The sequence below is a fragment of the Solanum lycopersicum genome, chromosome 5 (genome assembly GCF_036512215.1).
Source record: "Solanum lycopersicum chromosome 5, SLM_r2.1".
Taxonomy (NCBI): Eukaryota; Viridiplantae; Streptophyta; class Magnoliopsida; order Solanales; family Solanaceae; genus Solanum; species Solanum lycopersicum.
The window spans coordinates 65,783,622-65,796,399 of NC_090804.1; the positions used below are offsets into that span (position 1 = coordinate 65,783,622).

The 12,778-nt window shown below is 31.8% G+C and overlaps 2 protein-coding genes across 5 annotated transcripts; both read left to right on the top strand.

The window, feature by feature from the left end:
- Window positions 1-1,508: 1,508 nt before the first annotated feature.
- Window positions 1,509-4,657, top strand: LOC101253289 (expansin-A8-like). The gene is made up of 3 exons (XM_004240187.5): window positions 1,509-1,765; window positions 2,665-2,983; window positions 3,936-4,657. Exons 1-3 carry the CDS (start codon window positions 1,612-1,614, stop codon window positions 4,237-4,239), a joined length of 777 nt encoding a protein of 258 aa, XP_004240235.1. The 5' UTR covers window positions 1,509-1,611; the 3' UTR covers window positions 4,240-4,657.
- A 580-nt stretch (window positions 4,658-5,237) lies between these two features.
- On the top strand, window positions 5,238-11,895 carry LOC101264723 (uncharacterized). Of its 4 annotated transcripts, none has more exons than XR_011220969.1 (8): window positions 5,238-5,856; window positions 7,791-7,839; window positions 7,920-8,022; window positions 8,120-8,215; window positions 8,301-8,375; window positions 9,152-9,221; window positions 10,513-10,682; window positions 11,405-11,895. XR_011220969.1 is itself a non-coding variant. In XM_004239917.5 (8 exons), the coding sequence occupies exons 1-8, from the start codon at window positions 5,500-5,502 to the stop codon at window positions 11,474-11,476; spliced, it is 891 nt and encodes a 296-aa protein (XP_004239965.1). In that variant the 5' UTR covers window positions 5,238-5,499; the 3' UTR covers window positions 11,477-11,895. The 4 variants fall into 4 exon arrangements, 2 of the variants coding, with proteins under 2 accessions (XP_004239965.1, XP_004239966.1); XR_011220968.1 differs by having other exon boundaries at window positions 10,551-10,682; XM_004239917.5 differs by having other exon boundaries at window positions 10,614-10,682.
- The last annotated feature ends 883 nt before the right edge of the window (window positions 11,896-12,778 follow it).

The following is a 12,778-nucleotide window of genomic DNA, read 5'->3' on the forward strand; positions in this document are numbered from 1 at the left end:
TATTTAGGTTAAAATCGAGAGGCTATGAATCGATTGGATTATTTACTCATAATGATTATTTTCATGATTATTATTTTTTGTCGAAAGAATTTTTTTTTCTTCGACTCTTACTCTTTTCTACTCCTGTCGTATGTCTGTCCAACTCTTATATCTAAATATTTTTATTTACTGAACATAAATGAATCCGAACAGACTTTCGGTCATATCGATAACCAATTAAAAATATTTAAACTACTGACCTAAAGTAGATACTCTTAAAAAAATACAATGTTTAATTTAAACATATAATCATATGATTAGTGGATAATTAATTAGTAGTTTATTTTCTCATTAATTAATAAAAAAAATTAGATATGAGTCATATGATTAACAGTATTATTGGATCTGATTCCTTCCTACCTAACTAGCATAATTTTATTAAATATAACAGAGAAATTATTGTTTATACTTTGACATGAATGACAAAATTTTCACCTTATGGTATTAACAGACGTTCTTCAAAACTTTTAGTAAAAATAAGATCGTAATTTTGGATTATCAAAAAAGATGGTGAATTATATTACACGAAAATCGATAAAAATAGAAGATTTACCTGCTTTGGAGCTCATTTAATCTTGTAAATGGACCGTTTTGACCGTCAGGGCCAACTGACTCCATAGCTAAAGTCTTAACTTCTGTCCACGAAAAAGATTTTAACATAAAATTATTATAATTTTTAAAAAAAATTCAAAGAACTACAAAATAGTATTTTCATAAAATTCTACTTTAAATAACATAATAAAAAAAATTAAAACAGTTTCAATTTGTATCCATATAATTATGTTCAAATATAATTTCAATTCTCAAATTATTTTCAACTAATTTTTTTTTATATATTATTCTTTAAATTTTTCAAAATTTTATATCGAAATTTTCGTTATGTATTTGAGAAAGGGATCTTAATATAATTAATATACAATCAACTGGTGGTTCAATTAGAACAACTGTGCGCATGTGCATGCTTGATCGTCGTTTTATGACCATATTATATATAAATAAATATTAGTAAATGATTTAATAAAATATTAAATAATAAAAAGGGGAAGAGTCAATTAAATAAAGTAATAATAAAAGTTAAAAGACAAAAAATTTGGTTAACTCTAGTATTTTTCCCATTTTCTATATAATTGTTCAATATAAATTATAAAATATATTTCCACATTAATCACATTATTTTAAAACGTCATTACAAATAATTTTATTTGACAGTATTAGTTTATAACTTATTAACATACATAATAAGTAACTTCATATATGGGTTAAATTATACTAATAATATATATATATAAAAATATTAATTCTTTTATTTTAAATTATCTGTCATATTTTGCTTGATTTTTAAATTAATCAAATTAATTTTTGAGAAATGAAAATATCATTATATTTGAAACAGATAAAATATATATTATCAGTGTATATAATTTAAAGGAAGGAGCGCGATTAGCTTCTTCATACCCCCTCAACTATATATATTAGCTAGGTGTTAGCCATTTAATTAATTAGTACTACTCTCTAATCCTTTCTATATCATTAAAATTAATTACTTTGAGAACTTGTTAATTATCAATAATAATGGCTGTTTATTATTCTCTTTCAACATTTTCTATTTTTCATCTTCTTCTCATCTTCACAAGCTTGTGCTTCAATGAGAGTTTTGGTGATAATGGAGGGTGGCAAAGTGCTCATGCTACTCTCTATGGAGGGGGTGATGCATCTGGTACAATGGGTATGTTTTTTTTTTCTTTTTTTAGTTTTTCACGTGATACTCGATATCTGTATTGGAGTTTGACTATATATTTCGTATTCGTGTCACGTAAGGCTTCATTCAGGATTGAACACTCTCTATCAAGATTTTTTACTTACTCAGAGCTCTAACTCGAAACTTCCGATGGAGCAATTCCATCAATAGCTAGTTGCACCACAACCTTTGCTTTAAACATTAATTGTCCTTAACTAAATGATGAGTAATTACCACTTCGACGGGTATTTATCTCAATTTATGTGATATATTTATTTTTTTATCAATATCAACAAAAAAAAGTGACAATTTTATATTTATATTTAGTAATGCTGGATTATACATATTTTTATTCTTCTTTAAATTTTGTCAAATCAAATAACATCACATAAATTGAAACAGATGATAAAGTATTTATTATGCAACAAAGATTGTGGGTGGAGCCATAAATACACCTCATGTATGAATCCTTAAAATGGAATCGCCTTTGATAGGAAGCGATATACCTGTACATCAAAGTAGATCTTTTTTTAAATCTCTCAACCATACAATAAGTACTCCTAGTTCCTAATTTGTAATAACATTATGGCAAAATGGTAAATACTTTTCCATTTCTAAGTAAAATAGAGTCGTCTTTGATAAGAAGCGTGTTTTATTTACCACGTGAGATTTTTCAACCCGAATCAGGGTCAAGTCGGACCTAAAGTAAGTCGATGATCTATCAGAATAAGTTTCTCTATCCCTCAAAAAAATAGATATCTACATATATTCTACGTTCTTCGAAACCCTACTTATAAAAATACTGAATATGCTATTGTTATGACGTAGAACTAGTGACACAATACTCTATATGAAGTACTAATGATTCAAAAAAAATAATAATGCAGGGGGTGCTTGTGGTTATGGTAATTTAAACAGCCAAGGTTATGGTACAAACACTGCAGCACTAAGTACATCCTTATTCAACAATGGATTAACATGTGGTGCTTGCTACAAACTCAAATGCAACAATAATGATGACAAATTGTGTCTTCCAGGAACAACAATTACTGTCACAGCAACAAATTTTTGTCCACCAAATCCATCATTATCTAACAACAATGGTGGTTGGTGCAACCCTCCATTGCAACATTTTGATTTGGCACAACCTGCCTTCTTGAAAATTGCACAATATAAAGCTGGTATTGTCCCAATATCATTCCAAAGGTATGACATAGTTTGCGTGTGATGGTATTTGATTGAACACGATTTAATTTGAATATATCGAAAGTAATATCAGTTTATGATATTAAACTTACAAAGGAAAATATTTAAATCGTCTCTAAACTCTGTGAAACTGAATAAAAATATTCTCAGTTAACAGTTGGATCTAAAACTATCCGTATTATTACTTAATTGATGAAAATGTGCTTCTTTTTTTTTATCCAAATAAATATCTTATTTATTTTCTTTTTAAAACATATTTTATTCCAATAATAGTGTATACTTTTTGCTTTTATATTTCAAGGAATATAGTAAAATGAAATTAATAAAATTTAATATTCTTGTTGAGATATAGACTATAAGAGAGAAAATAACATTATCTTACGGTGAAAATTAAAGTGATAATCATTCCTTCATTCTTATGTTTTTTATATAAGTCCTAAAAGTATCATTTTGGGTCGGAACTAGGAAACGCTCCTCTAATGCTTATCATTCTGGCACGACTTTAAATTAATTGAATTTTCGAAAGGCATTAAACACCAAATGAGAAATCAAAAAAATATCGTATAGAATAAGAAACACCCCCTCAATGCGTAGCATTCTGGAGCGACTTTGAATTTATTGAGTCTCAAAAGAGTATAAAACACCAGATGAGAAATAAAAAAAATATCGCATAAAGTAATATAAATGAAAGACACTTTTTGTTCAAAGATAGTGCATATAAATATCACTAACTTGAACTTACACTACAAAAAAACGTGAATTACATGGGGATCAGTATGAAAATTCGCAAAAAATTTATTTTCCTGCAAATATTCATACTAATTCTTAGAAAAATTCTCATGTAATTCACAGTTTTCTTATAGTTTGATTGAATTCATATACTATACCAAATGCATATGTTATAAGTAATTTCTATTTATTAATATGTGATTTTTTTTAAATTTATTTATAGGGTACCTTGCATGAAGAAGGGTGGAATAAGATTTACAATAAATGGCCACTCATATTACAACTTAATTTTAGTGACTAATGTTGGTGGTGCTGGTGATGTTCATTCAGTTTCAATTAAAGGTTCTAAAAATGGATGGCAATTAATGTCAAGAAATTGGGGCCAAAATTGGCAAAACAATGCATATCTTAATGGACAAAGTCTTTCATTTCAAGTGACAACAAGTGATGGAAGAACTATCACAAGCAACAATGCTGCACCATCTAATTGGCAATTTGGACAAACTTTTGAAGGGGCTCAATTTTAGTTTTTGATCGTCGAAATAACGTCATGATTGTTTTTCAGCTTCATATAGTTTTATATTTTACGAGTGAAACTTCGTGATGATATTATAAATTTAGAGTTTTTACTTGTAGAATTTAAGACTCACTTGACGTTTGTTATTTTTATTATTAGGAATAGTGGGTAATTGTGAATTTTGTTCCATTTCACCACTTAAAAAAATGCCATTAGAAAAAGAGAAGGCATCAAGTATTTACATATTAATAGTGTACAAAATTGTGTTGCTCCTATTAGAAATAAATAAAAAATAGTGTGTGTGGTTTAGTAACCTAAAAAATTAGATATAAATTATCTATTGTACTTTAGATTACAAGTTGCATTTATTATGCAAAATTATTTTGTATTGACTCTCTATGTGATTTACAAATTCTACTTTTGACGTACACTATTTCATTTGATTTTAAGTCTTAAAATTATTTTTTATTTCACTATTTAAATTAAAATATATTTTTGATCTGTCACATAATATAACAAGTGTTCTCAATCTCTTGTAAGAACATGAATTCTTGATTAAAAAAAAGTCATAAGTATTGAAATCTCCCTAAATTTGATGAAAATTTAAAGATAAATTTCACTCATGTTGCAAGAACCGGAATATTTAAGTCAGCTAATCAAATAAATGAATGTGTCGAGGCTATTAATACTATGAGAATGAAATTAATAATTCATGCCAAATTTAAAAGTATTTTCAATTCCACTCTGATTTTTGTCATAAAAGAAAAAGCTCAGAATTTGTGTTAGAACTACGAATACAATTGTACCATTGCAATGCTTGTGACGAGATTGTTCAATTTAGCATCCTCTCCTTACGGTTAAGGTAACGATTTCGGGCATGATCAACTCCCGTAGTGTGACGGACGGTGTGTATAAGACTCGAAATTGAATTCACCACCGTATGACTGACCGACAATTACTAGTGATTCCTTCTTCATGAAAGCGAGTTGCAGCCTACAGTCCAAACTCATGAGAACGAATTTTTGGGATTAGCTCAGCTTCACGGGTTTACGATCTTTTATCTCGGCCATTTCATCACTTGTGTCGCCTTTCATTACCTTAGGACCGTTATAATTACGACCGTCATTCACGAGCTTTCTTAACACCAACTTTCTTTAACCTTCTTGCACTGGGTAGGCATTAGCGCCATATGCGGAGATCGATATTTACTTTTATTTTTTTCCCAAATATTTTCTCACTATCGACTCCAAAGTGACAATCAAGTAGACAAATGAGGTCTCCTCCTGCAACGTATCACAAACTCTGTTCAACACTCTTACGATATTTTCCTTCCTTTAATACCCCTCAAAACTTTCAAAACTCACACTTTCAGTCCTCCAGAAACTTCTACACGCTGAACCCTACTACTGCCATTGACACTTTCATCAGGCCCATTTCCGTCATTTCAATTAGTCCTCGGCAGTTGATCGCCGTCGTACGGGGCAGAAGATCGAGTATCGCCGGCGTTTCAACCATGGCCAGCGGCGGTGAAAATCCAGTTACGTTTCAGTTAACTCCGTCGAGCTTGTTGAAGATTCAGAAAGGTGATATTACTCGCTGGTCCGTAGATGGATCCTCTGACGCTATTGTAAGTATTACGTATCTCTGCTTTTGAATTTTAGCTGAATCATTTCTAGTTTGAATTTTTCAATGTGTATTACTGTATGTTGCTGCGCTTGTTTTTTATTTTGCTATTTTGCTGTGTTATTTTCTCACGATACTGCTGCAGATACTGTTATGAAACCATGTGTACTGTCTGATTCAAAACTATATGAGTTTCTTATTGATATTCAAACAAAGCGCAAACTCATGTGGCTTTTGTTTGATATACTGGTGGATTTAGTTTTTCAGTTTTTCAAAATTTTGTTTGTTTGTAGTGTTTTATTATGAAAAAGGAACTTCCTTCGTTTCAATTTATGTGATAGAAATTCTTTTGAAACGAGCAATCGTAAACATTACATAACATTCATGTGGCTACATGACTTTTAAATCTTATCGTCTTAGATATATCATAATTGGAGGTGGAACCAAGATTTTTAGTTTTTTGGGTTCTGGAATACAATTTGTTTTGCTTATTGGGTTTTTAATAGATTATTTATTCATATTAAATGAAATTTTAATGCAAATGAAGGGTTTGAACCTAAGCTACTGGGTTCTTCAGAACCTGTAACCACTGTGCTGTCTCTGCTCTTGTTCATAACATTTGTGTAATTATAAAACCTTTTCAGTGTATTTGATATGGGAATTAAACTGTTGAAAGCTTATTAGAGATGGATTCTTCTTTCATAGAGATAGGAAACCCTCTAAGGAGTAACTTTTCAATAGTTCAAGTAAAATCTTGGTGGAAGTAGAGTCACCCTGACTAAATTGTAACCCTTGAGAACAACGGTGATCTCTAGGATGGGTGTTGTTATAAGGCCAACAGTAAAAAGGAGGCAGTGGGTTTGTTAGGTTGTTAGCTCATATCATTAGGGATCAGTCACTACCACCTACTGAAGCTTTAGCTTGTAAATCTGTTTGTCAAAATATATTCTATGTACATTTTGTATGGCTGTGATGAGCTACTGTGCTTTTCCTCTATCTACCTCTGTCTTTTTCTCATTTGACTAAGTTCTCACCAACATTTCTTGATCTTGATAACCTAGAGCAGAATAAATACAGAGAATTCATATAGTCAATTCAACAAATTTGGGCGTGAGTGATTAATTAGACGCTGGACTGGCTCTATGTTAAAAAAACAAGACTGAATTTCCGACAGTTTTAAATCTTTTTTTGGATTCATTTTTATAATTTAAATGTCGAAGTTGGAATGGTCTCACTTGTTCTGGTACCAGCTGTCATTTTGAGGCATCAAGAAGATGCATAACAAACATCTGCATGAAAGAGGAAAGTGTCTGCTCATGTACAAAAGCTAGGCTAAACTAAGGAGCAAACACAATCCAAAGGAGTTCACAGCTAAATATAGGGCTCCAATTGTGCGTCACCAGCGGTCATCATTGTATTTCTACGTGCCATGTGCTTGTGTCTGGCTTTGAAATGAAATCAAATGCTGCTAAGTTGCCCAAGAGCCTTTTTTCTCTTGAAATGAGAATTTTGCTTTGAAGTATACAAATGTTACGATGTTTAAGTCTTCGACTACATTCTTATATGTTTTGTTTGTTAAAGAAATTTAATCATTCATTGAGGAAAAGTTGAAGATTAGATAATGAAACCAAGCAGGTTATATCAACAGCTTACCTAACTGAATAATAATAACTTTAACTTTGTACACAGCTTGACTTCAGATTTACTTGTTTGTAAATTTCAGAAGTACTTCATTCGTGAACTATAAACAACTTCAAGCACAATAAAAGAGGAACGCAGAAATAAAATGTCCAGCAGACCTTCTCTATTAAGGCTGATGATATTTTCAGTTCTGCTTATGATCCTTTTTTGGGCTTTATGATATATTTGATTCTGTCTATCCTTCTTGATATTGTGGCGTTTGGTTGTGGCCTTCATATTTGCACCACTTTTATACAGGTCAATCCTGCGAATGAGAGAATGTTGGGTGGTGGTGGTGCTGATGGAGGTAATTCTCTAATTTACTGCTGAAGTGTTGCTTCTTTTCCATGATCTATGTAGTCTAATTTCAATTTTGCCCATTTCTAGCCATACATCGAGCTGCTGGTCCAGAATTACGAGATGCATGCTATAAAGTACGAGAGGTACAGCCTGGAATTCGCTGTCCAACAGGAGAAGCAAGGATTACCCCGTATGTGCGCAGTCTTTGGCTCCAATAATGCATTAGAACAATAGGTTTTTGTAGTATGTTGTCAGTAAACTTACATTGTGGTAGGAAAATATTGCAGTGGTTTCAGATTGCCAGCTTCCCATGTAATCCACACTGTTGGACCAGTATATGATGCTAACCCGAATCCTAAAGCCTCCTTGACAAATGCATATAGGTTTGTGAATGATTGTTAATATTACTCGTAAATTGGTTTCGTTGTCATACCTTATTTGATTCTCTTTTCTGTAATTATACTGCAGAAATAGCCTGCGTGTGGCAAAAGAGAACAACATTCAGTATATAGCTTTTCCTGCCATATCATGTGGGGTCTTTGGGTGAGTTCATATGGATTAACCATGCATTTCAAGTTTGTAGGAACTTGAGCTTATTAAGCTATGGTTGTGATGGTTACATCTCCAAGCTAAATAATCCACCATCTATTGAGGATGAAAGAAGAACATGGTGGGGCTACTAAAGAATAAGTTTCTACGTTATCTGACATTTAAGTGCCTAGATAATGGTTGTCTATTTTATTTTTTTTAATGTTCTGTAGGGGACTGACTAAAGTGAAAACTGTTGTTACAGCGAACCTACACTAAGAAATGAATCAACTGTTGTGTTATTATCACAGCTTACAAATTCTGTCTTCTGAATCTTTCCTTTTCATTTCTCCACTTAAAATCAGTCAACCCGTAGTTTTCTTGGCACAAATTGTTACATAAAAATTGTAGTTTCAATTCCTTTTTTCTGTTTGTTTCATTGTGTGTCATGAATTAAATTCTGCACAAATAAATTTATATATCCTGGTGATTTACGTCGACTGTTGAATGAGAAAATTAGTTAATAGTCCTCAGTTTGAGCATATCAAAGAACTAGCCTTTTTAATATGACTATGTTTACCCCTGTCTTTGGCTACCGGCTTTTAAATATTGCCACATGGTGCATATGATCATTTGGAAATTCCAGTTTATGAGTGCTTCCTGGCTAACTTGTTTGCATGTTATTGAGCTAGGAAATAATATTTGCAGTATGGTCACCTTTTTAGGAGCAATATATAATCTTACCTGTTATAGATGGTTGCCCCTATTCATTATTTTTTTGTACTTCCCAGATATCCTTATGATGAAGCTGCCACTGTAGCTATATCTACTGTCAAAGAATTTGGCAGTGACCTTAAAGAGGTATTGTTATTACTGCTTATGATTTTGTTTACTTAGAACTTGATTGCCAATATAGATCGCATATTCGTTGAGACTATTAAATACTTCATAGTGTTCTTATTCTATGCTGGTGAAATTGTCCACCTGAAGCAGAAATATTGATAATGGTTGATGTGGCTCCACAGTTGCTGATAGTATGTTGGCATCTTGTTTCTAGTTTTCTCTTATTTTTCCTTTTTGCTGATAAATATAGATAGAAACTTACTTGCATCCAGATAGTACCCAAGAAAGTGATGTATATAATGAATTGTTAAGGCTCAAGCTCTTCGTGGAACAGCCAAAGCATCTCCACTGCCATACAGTATTCTTACAGAGAAACATAAAGAAGTGTGAGCAAACACTCCTAATATTTTGGAGTTAATTTACACTCTGAATCTCTTTTATTTTCTATACAAGTCACAAAAGGCGCATGGGGACAACATTCTCTTTTAGCCCATACATGAAAAAACTTTCTAGTTCTGGAATGAAGATGGCTATCTTTGCCCAATCTATTTTGTATCCAAACAATAAGAACAGAAAAGACCAATAATAAGCCACTACCTTGAAATGGTACCTGAAATAAACCTGTGGTTTTTGCTCACGAAAACTGGCTACTGAAAAAGCCCCCCTTGGTGTCTATTGGCATGTTCCTCTGCAGGATTGAACTTGTTACAATTCATGGAGTCCTATTCCGTATGCTCTTTACTGCATAATGCTCTGATTGAGATGAACAATTTAATAGCTACTTGAATCATAACAATTTAATAGCTAATTGAATCATAATGTTGATAGTGTTACCACTTAAATGTCATGTGGTGTGAGTTGTCTCTGGCAACTTCAACGCTATTATTTCCAACTAGCAACATAAAATAGCCATATCTAATTGTTGAAACACTGCAATTGCTTGAATAACTATTCTGGTCGTTCTTTCTTAGTACTAATGCTTTGATCACATGTCTTCAAAAAAAGTTGTCTGAAATCACCTGATATCATTTTTAAATGAACTTGCTGAGGGACCTTTTGAGTTCCACTGGTAGGTGAAAGGAATTCTTGGTGGGTTAAATATTAAATTTAAGACTATCTCTTAGTTTGAAGTCGAGATTTTTCATTCGAAGATGTCCTTTATACTTTTTCTTCTTCTCTTTTCTGGCACACAATTTTGTTGTTGTTGAAAAAGGTAACAATGTCATATATCATCATCACAAAGGTTGTGTATAAACCATCGTTTTACATTTCAATAGAAACAAAATAATCTCCTTGCTCTTCTAACAAGGATTCTATGATATTTATGAGAGATTCAACATCATCTAGGAGATGATCTTTGCAACAAAAAATAAAATAAAGACCGGCAGTTCATCTTGACTTTCTCTACAGAGTTGTGGGTTCCTTCAAAGCATCTTGTGTTTCTCTCCTTCCATGCAATCATCCACCATACTCAAGCAGGTATATTTGCCATCATTTTTTCTGTCTACTAGTACCTACAGTGTCATTCCAGCAGGCCAACTGCTCTCTATTCTTTGGCATAGCCCACTTGATTCGTTTAAATGTTAGTTGCCAAATCTGGCTGGTAACTCTTTTTCTTATGACCAAGAAATTCGTTTGGAGTCAACCTCTTGGGCCAACTGTAGCCGGGCATGATGGGTGCGCCCCTCTATCCTTATCCTAAATACCAAAGCTGATTCGCTTGGCACAGGGCTCAAAACGTGACATAAGACATAAGTTTCTCAGCCTTTCCCAATTGAGCTAACCTCAGGGGCCAATTCTGGTCTATAACTTCCAGTGTTGGAAGAGATGATTTATGCTGTCACAATCTTTTTCACACAAGGAACACTTGGAACACAGCTGCAACCCTCTTCCTCAATAAATTTTCTAGTGTTAAGCATGCTTCTTAGCTAGTAGCTAAGAAAGACATGACATCTTGTAAGGTATTTTGACTGAGTACTGCATTCTAATGTGGTACTTTTTCCACCCGCAAATGATTATTATACTATTCAAATTTAAACTGATAAGCTCCGTTTTGTACCTCTCTTTAAACACAATAGTGTTACCAAAACCATCTTTAATCTGACAATAGAACATTTTTTTTTATGCTTAAAGATCATGTCCTGACTGTTAGGCTGATTGCTAACTACAATAGTGTCCTCTTACATTTGTCATAATTGCAGGTACACTTTGTGCTATTTTCAGATGAAATTTATGATGCATGGGTGACAGCAACGAATGAACAGTTGAATTGATTAGTATGTTTACGAGTATTTGCAAGACGGCAATGGATATCGGTGAAGTATAAAAACACACTCAAATATTGATATGTCAAAATAGATGAGTCTGCTGAATAAATATTTTGTGCACACCTATTTGCTCCTTCTACACTCTATCCAAACAGATTTCAGTCATTTCTTGATCCCAAAGATGTCAAAATATATAACTAGTGGGAAAATATGCTACTTAAGTTTACAAGAAAGAATGACCTCTTTATAACAGCCGTCCTGCTATTTTTTAGTTTTTTTTCGTCTCCGATGAGTTTTGAACCTAAAATCTTAGAGTTCTTAATCACTTCATTGACTACTAGGTCACACTTGTATGCTTATGCAATTGTATACCTTTCTCGTCTTTTTGACGAAGATTAAGTGACTTTTCCAATGTTTTCGGTAAATTGTGATTAATATTGGTACTCATTGTAAAGTTTGGAAAAAGGACGTCTGTTGCGTTAAAAAAAAAAATAAAAAATGGCTTAAAATATCCTTGAAGTATCAATTGAGCTTGATTTTTGAAAAGCTGAAGAATTTAACATCTTTCACATCTCAATTTCAAAATTTGAGAACTTAAAGTTTGTAGGTTATTATTGTCAAAATCATTTGAAGAATAATCTATTCTACTTTGTTCCTAATTACTTGTTCACTTTTGAAGTGACATATTTACTAAGAAAATAATTATTGACATAGTAAATTTTCTATTTACTCCTATTAATTCTGAAATGAATGAACTAAAAGTTTAAGATTTTCAAAAAAATTCAATATTTTCAAAGTAATTAATTGAGGGTATATAGGTAAAAGAAAACTTGTCCTTTCTTGAATTGTCAATATAACAAGTAATTATGAACGACTAAAAAAAATGGACAAGTAATACGAGACCGAAAGAGTACTTAAATTTAAGTTCACTTACTAATTTGGACATAAATTTAAAGGATAAGTAAATTCAATATGGGAGGATTTTACTTTAAAAAGAAGCTTGAAGTTTTTCTTTTTATTTATTTATTTTAATGGGGTTCTTTTTAGATGGGGTGGGTATTAGTTTACTTGGTGGATCCAAATTTGGGTCTGAATTTGATTAATTTCTACATTTCTTCTAACTCCAAAAAAATCAATCTAATTCAAAATATACACTTTCATTAATTTTTTTTTACTAATTATAACTAAAATATAGTTGGATAAACTTGCATATCAATATGGATATGCTATATAAATAAATATATTGAATTCTCATATGTTCTTTAAAAAATAACAAAACAAGAAAGAGCAAGTACATAAAAAAAAAAA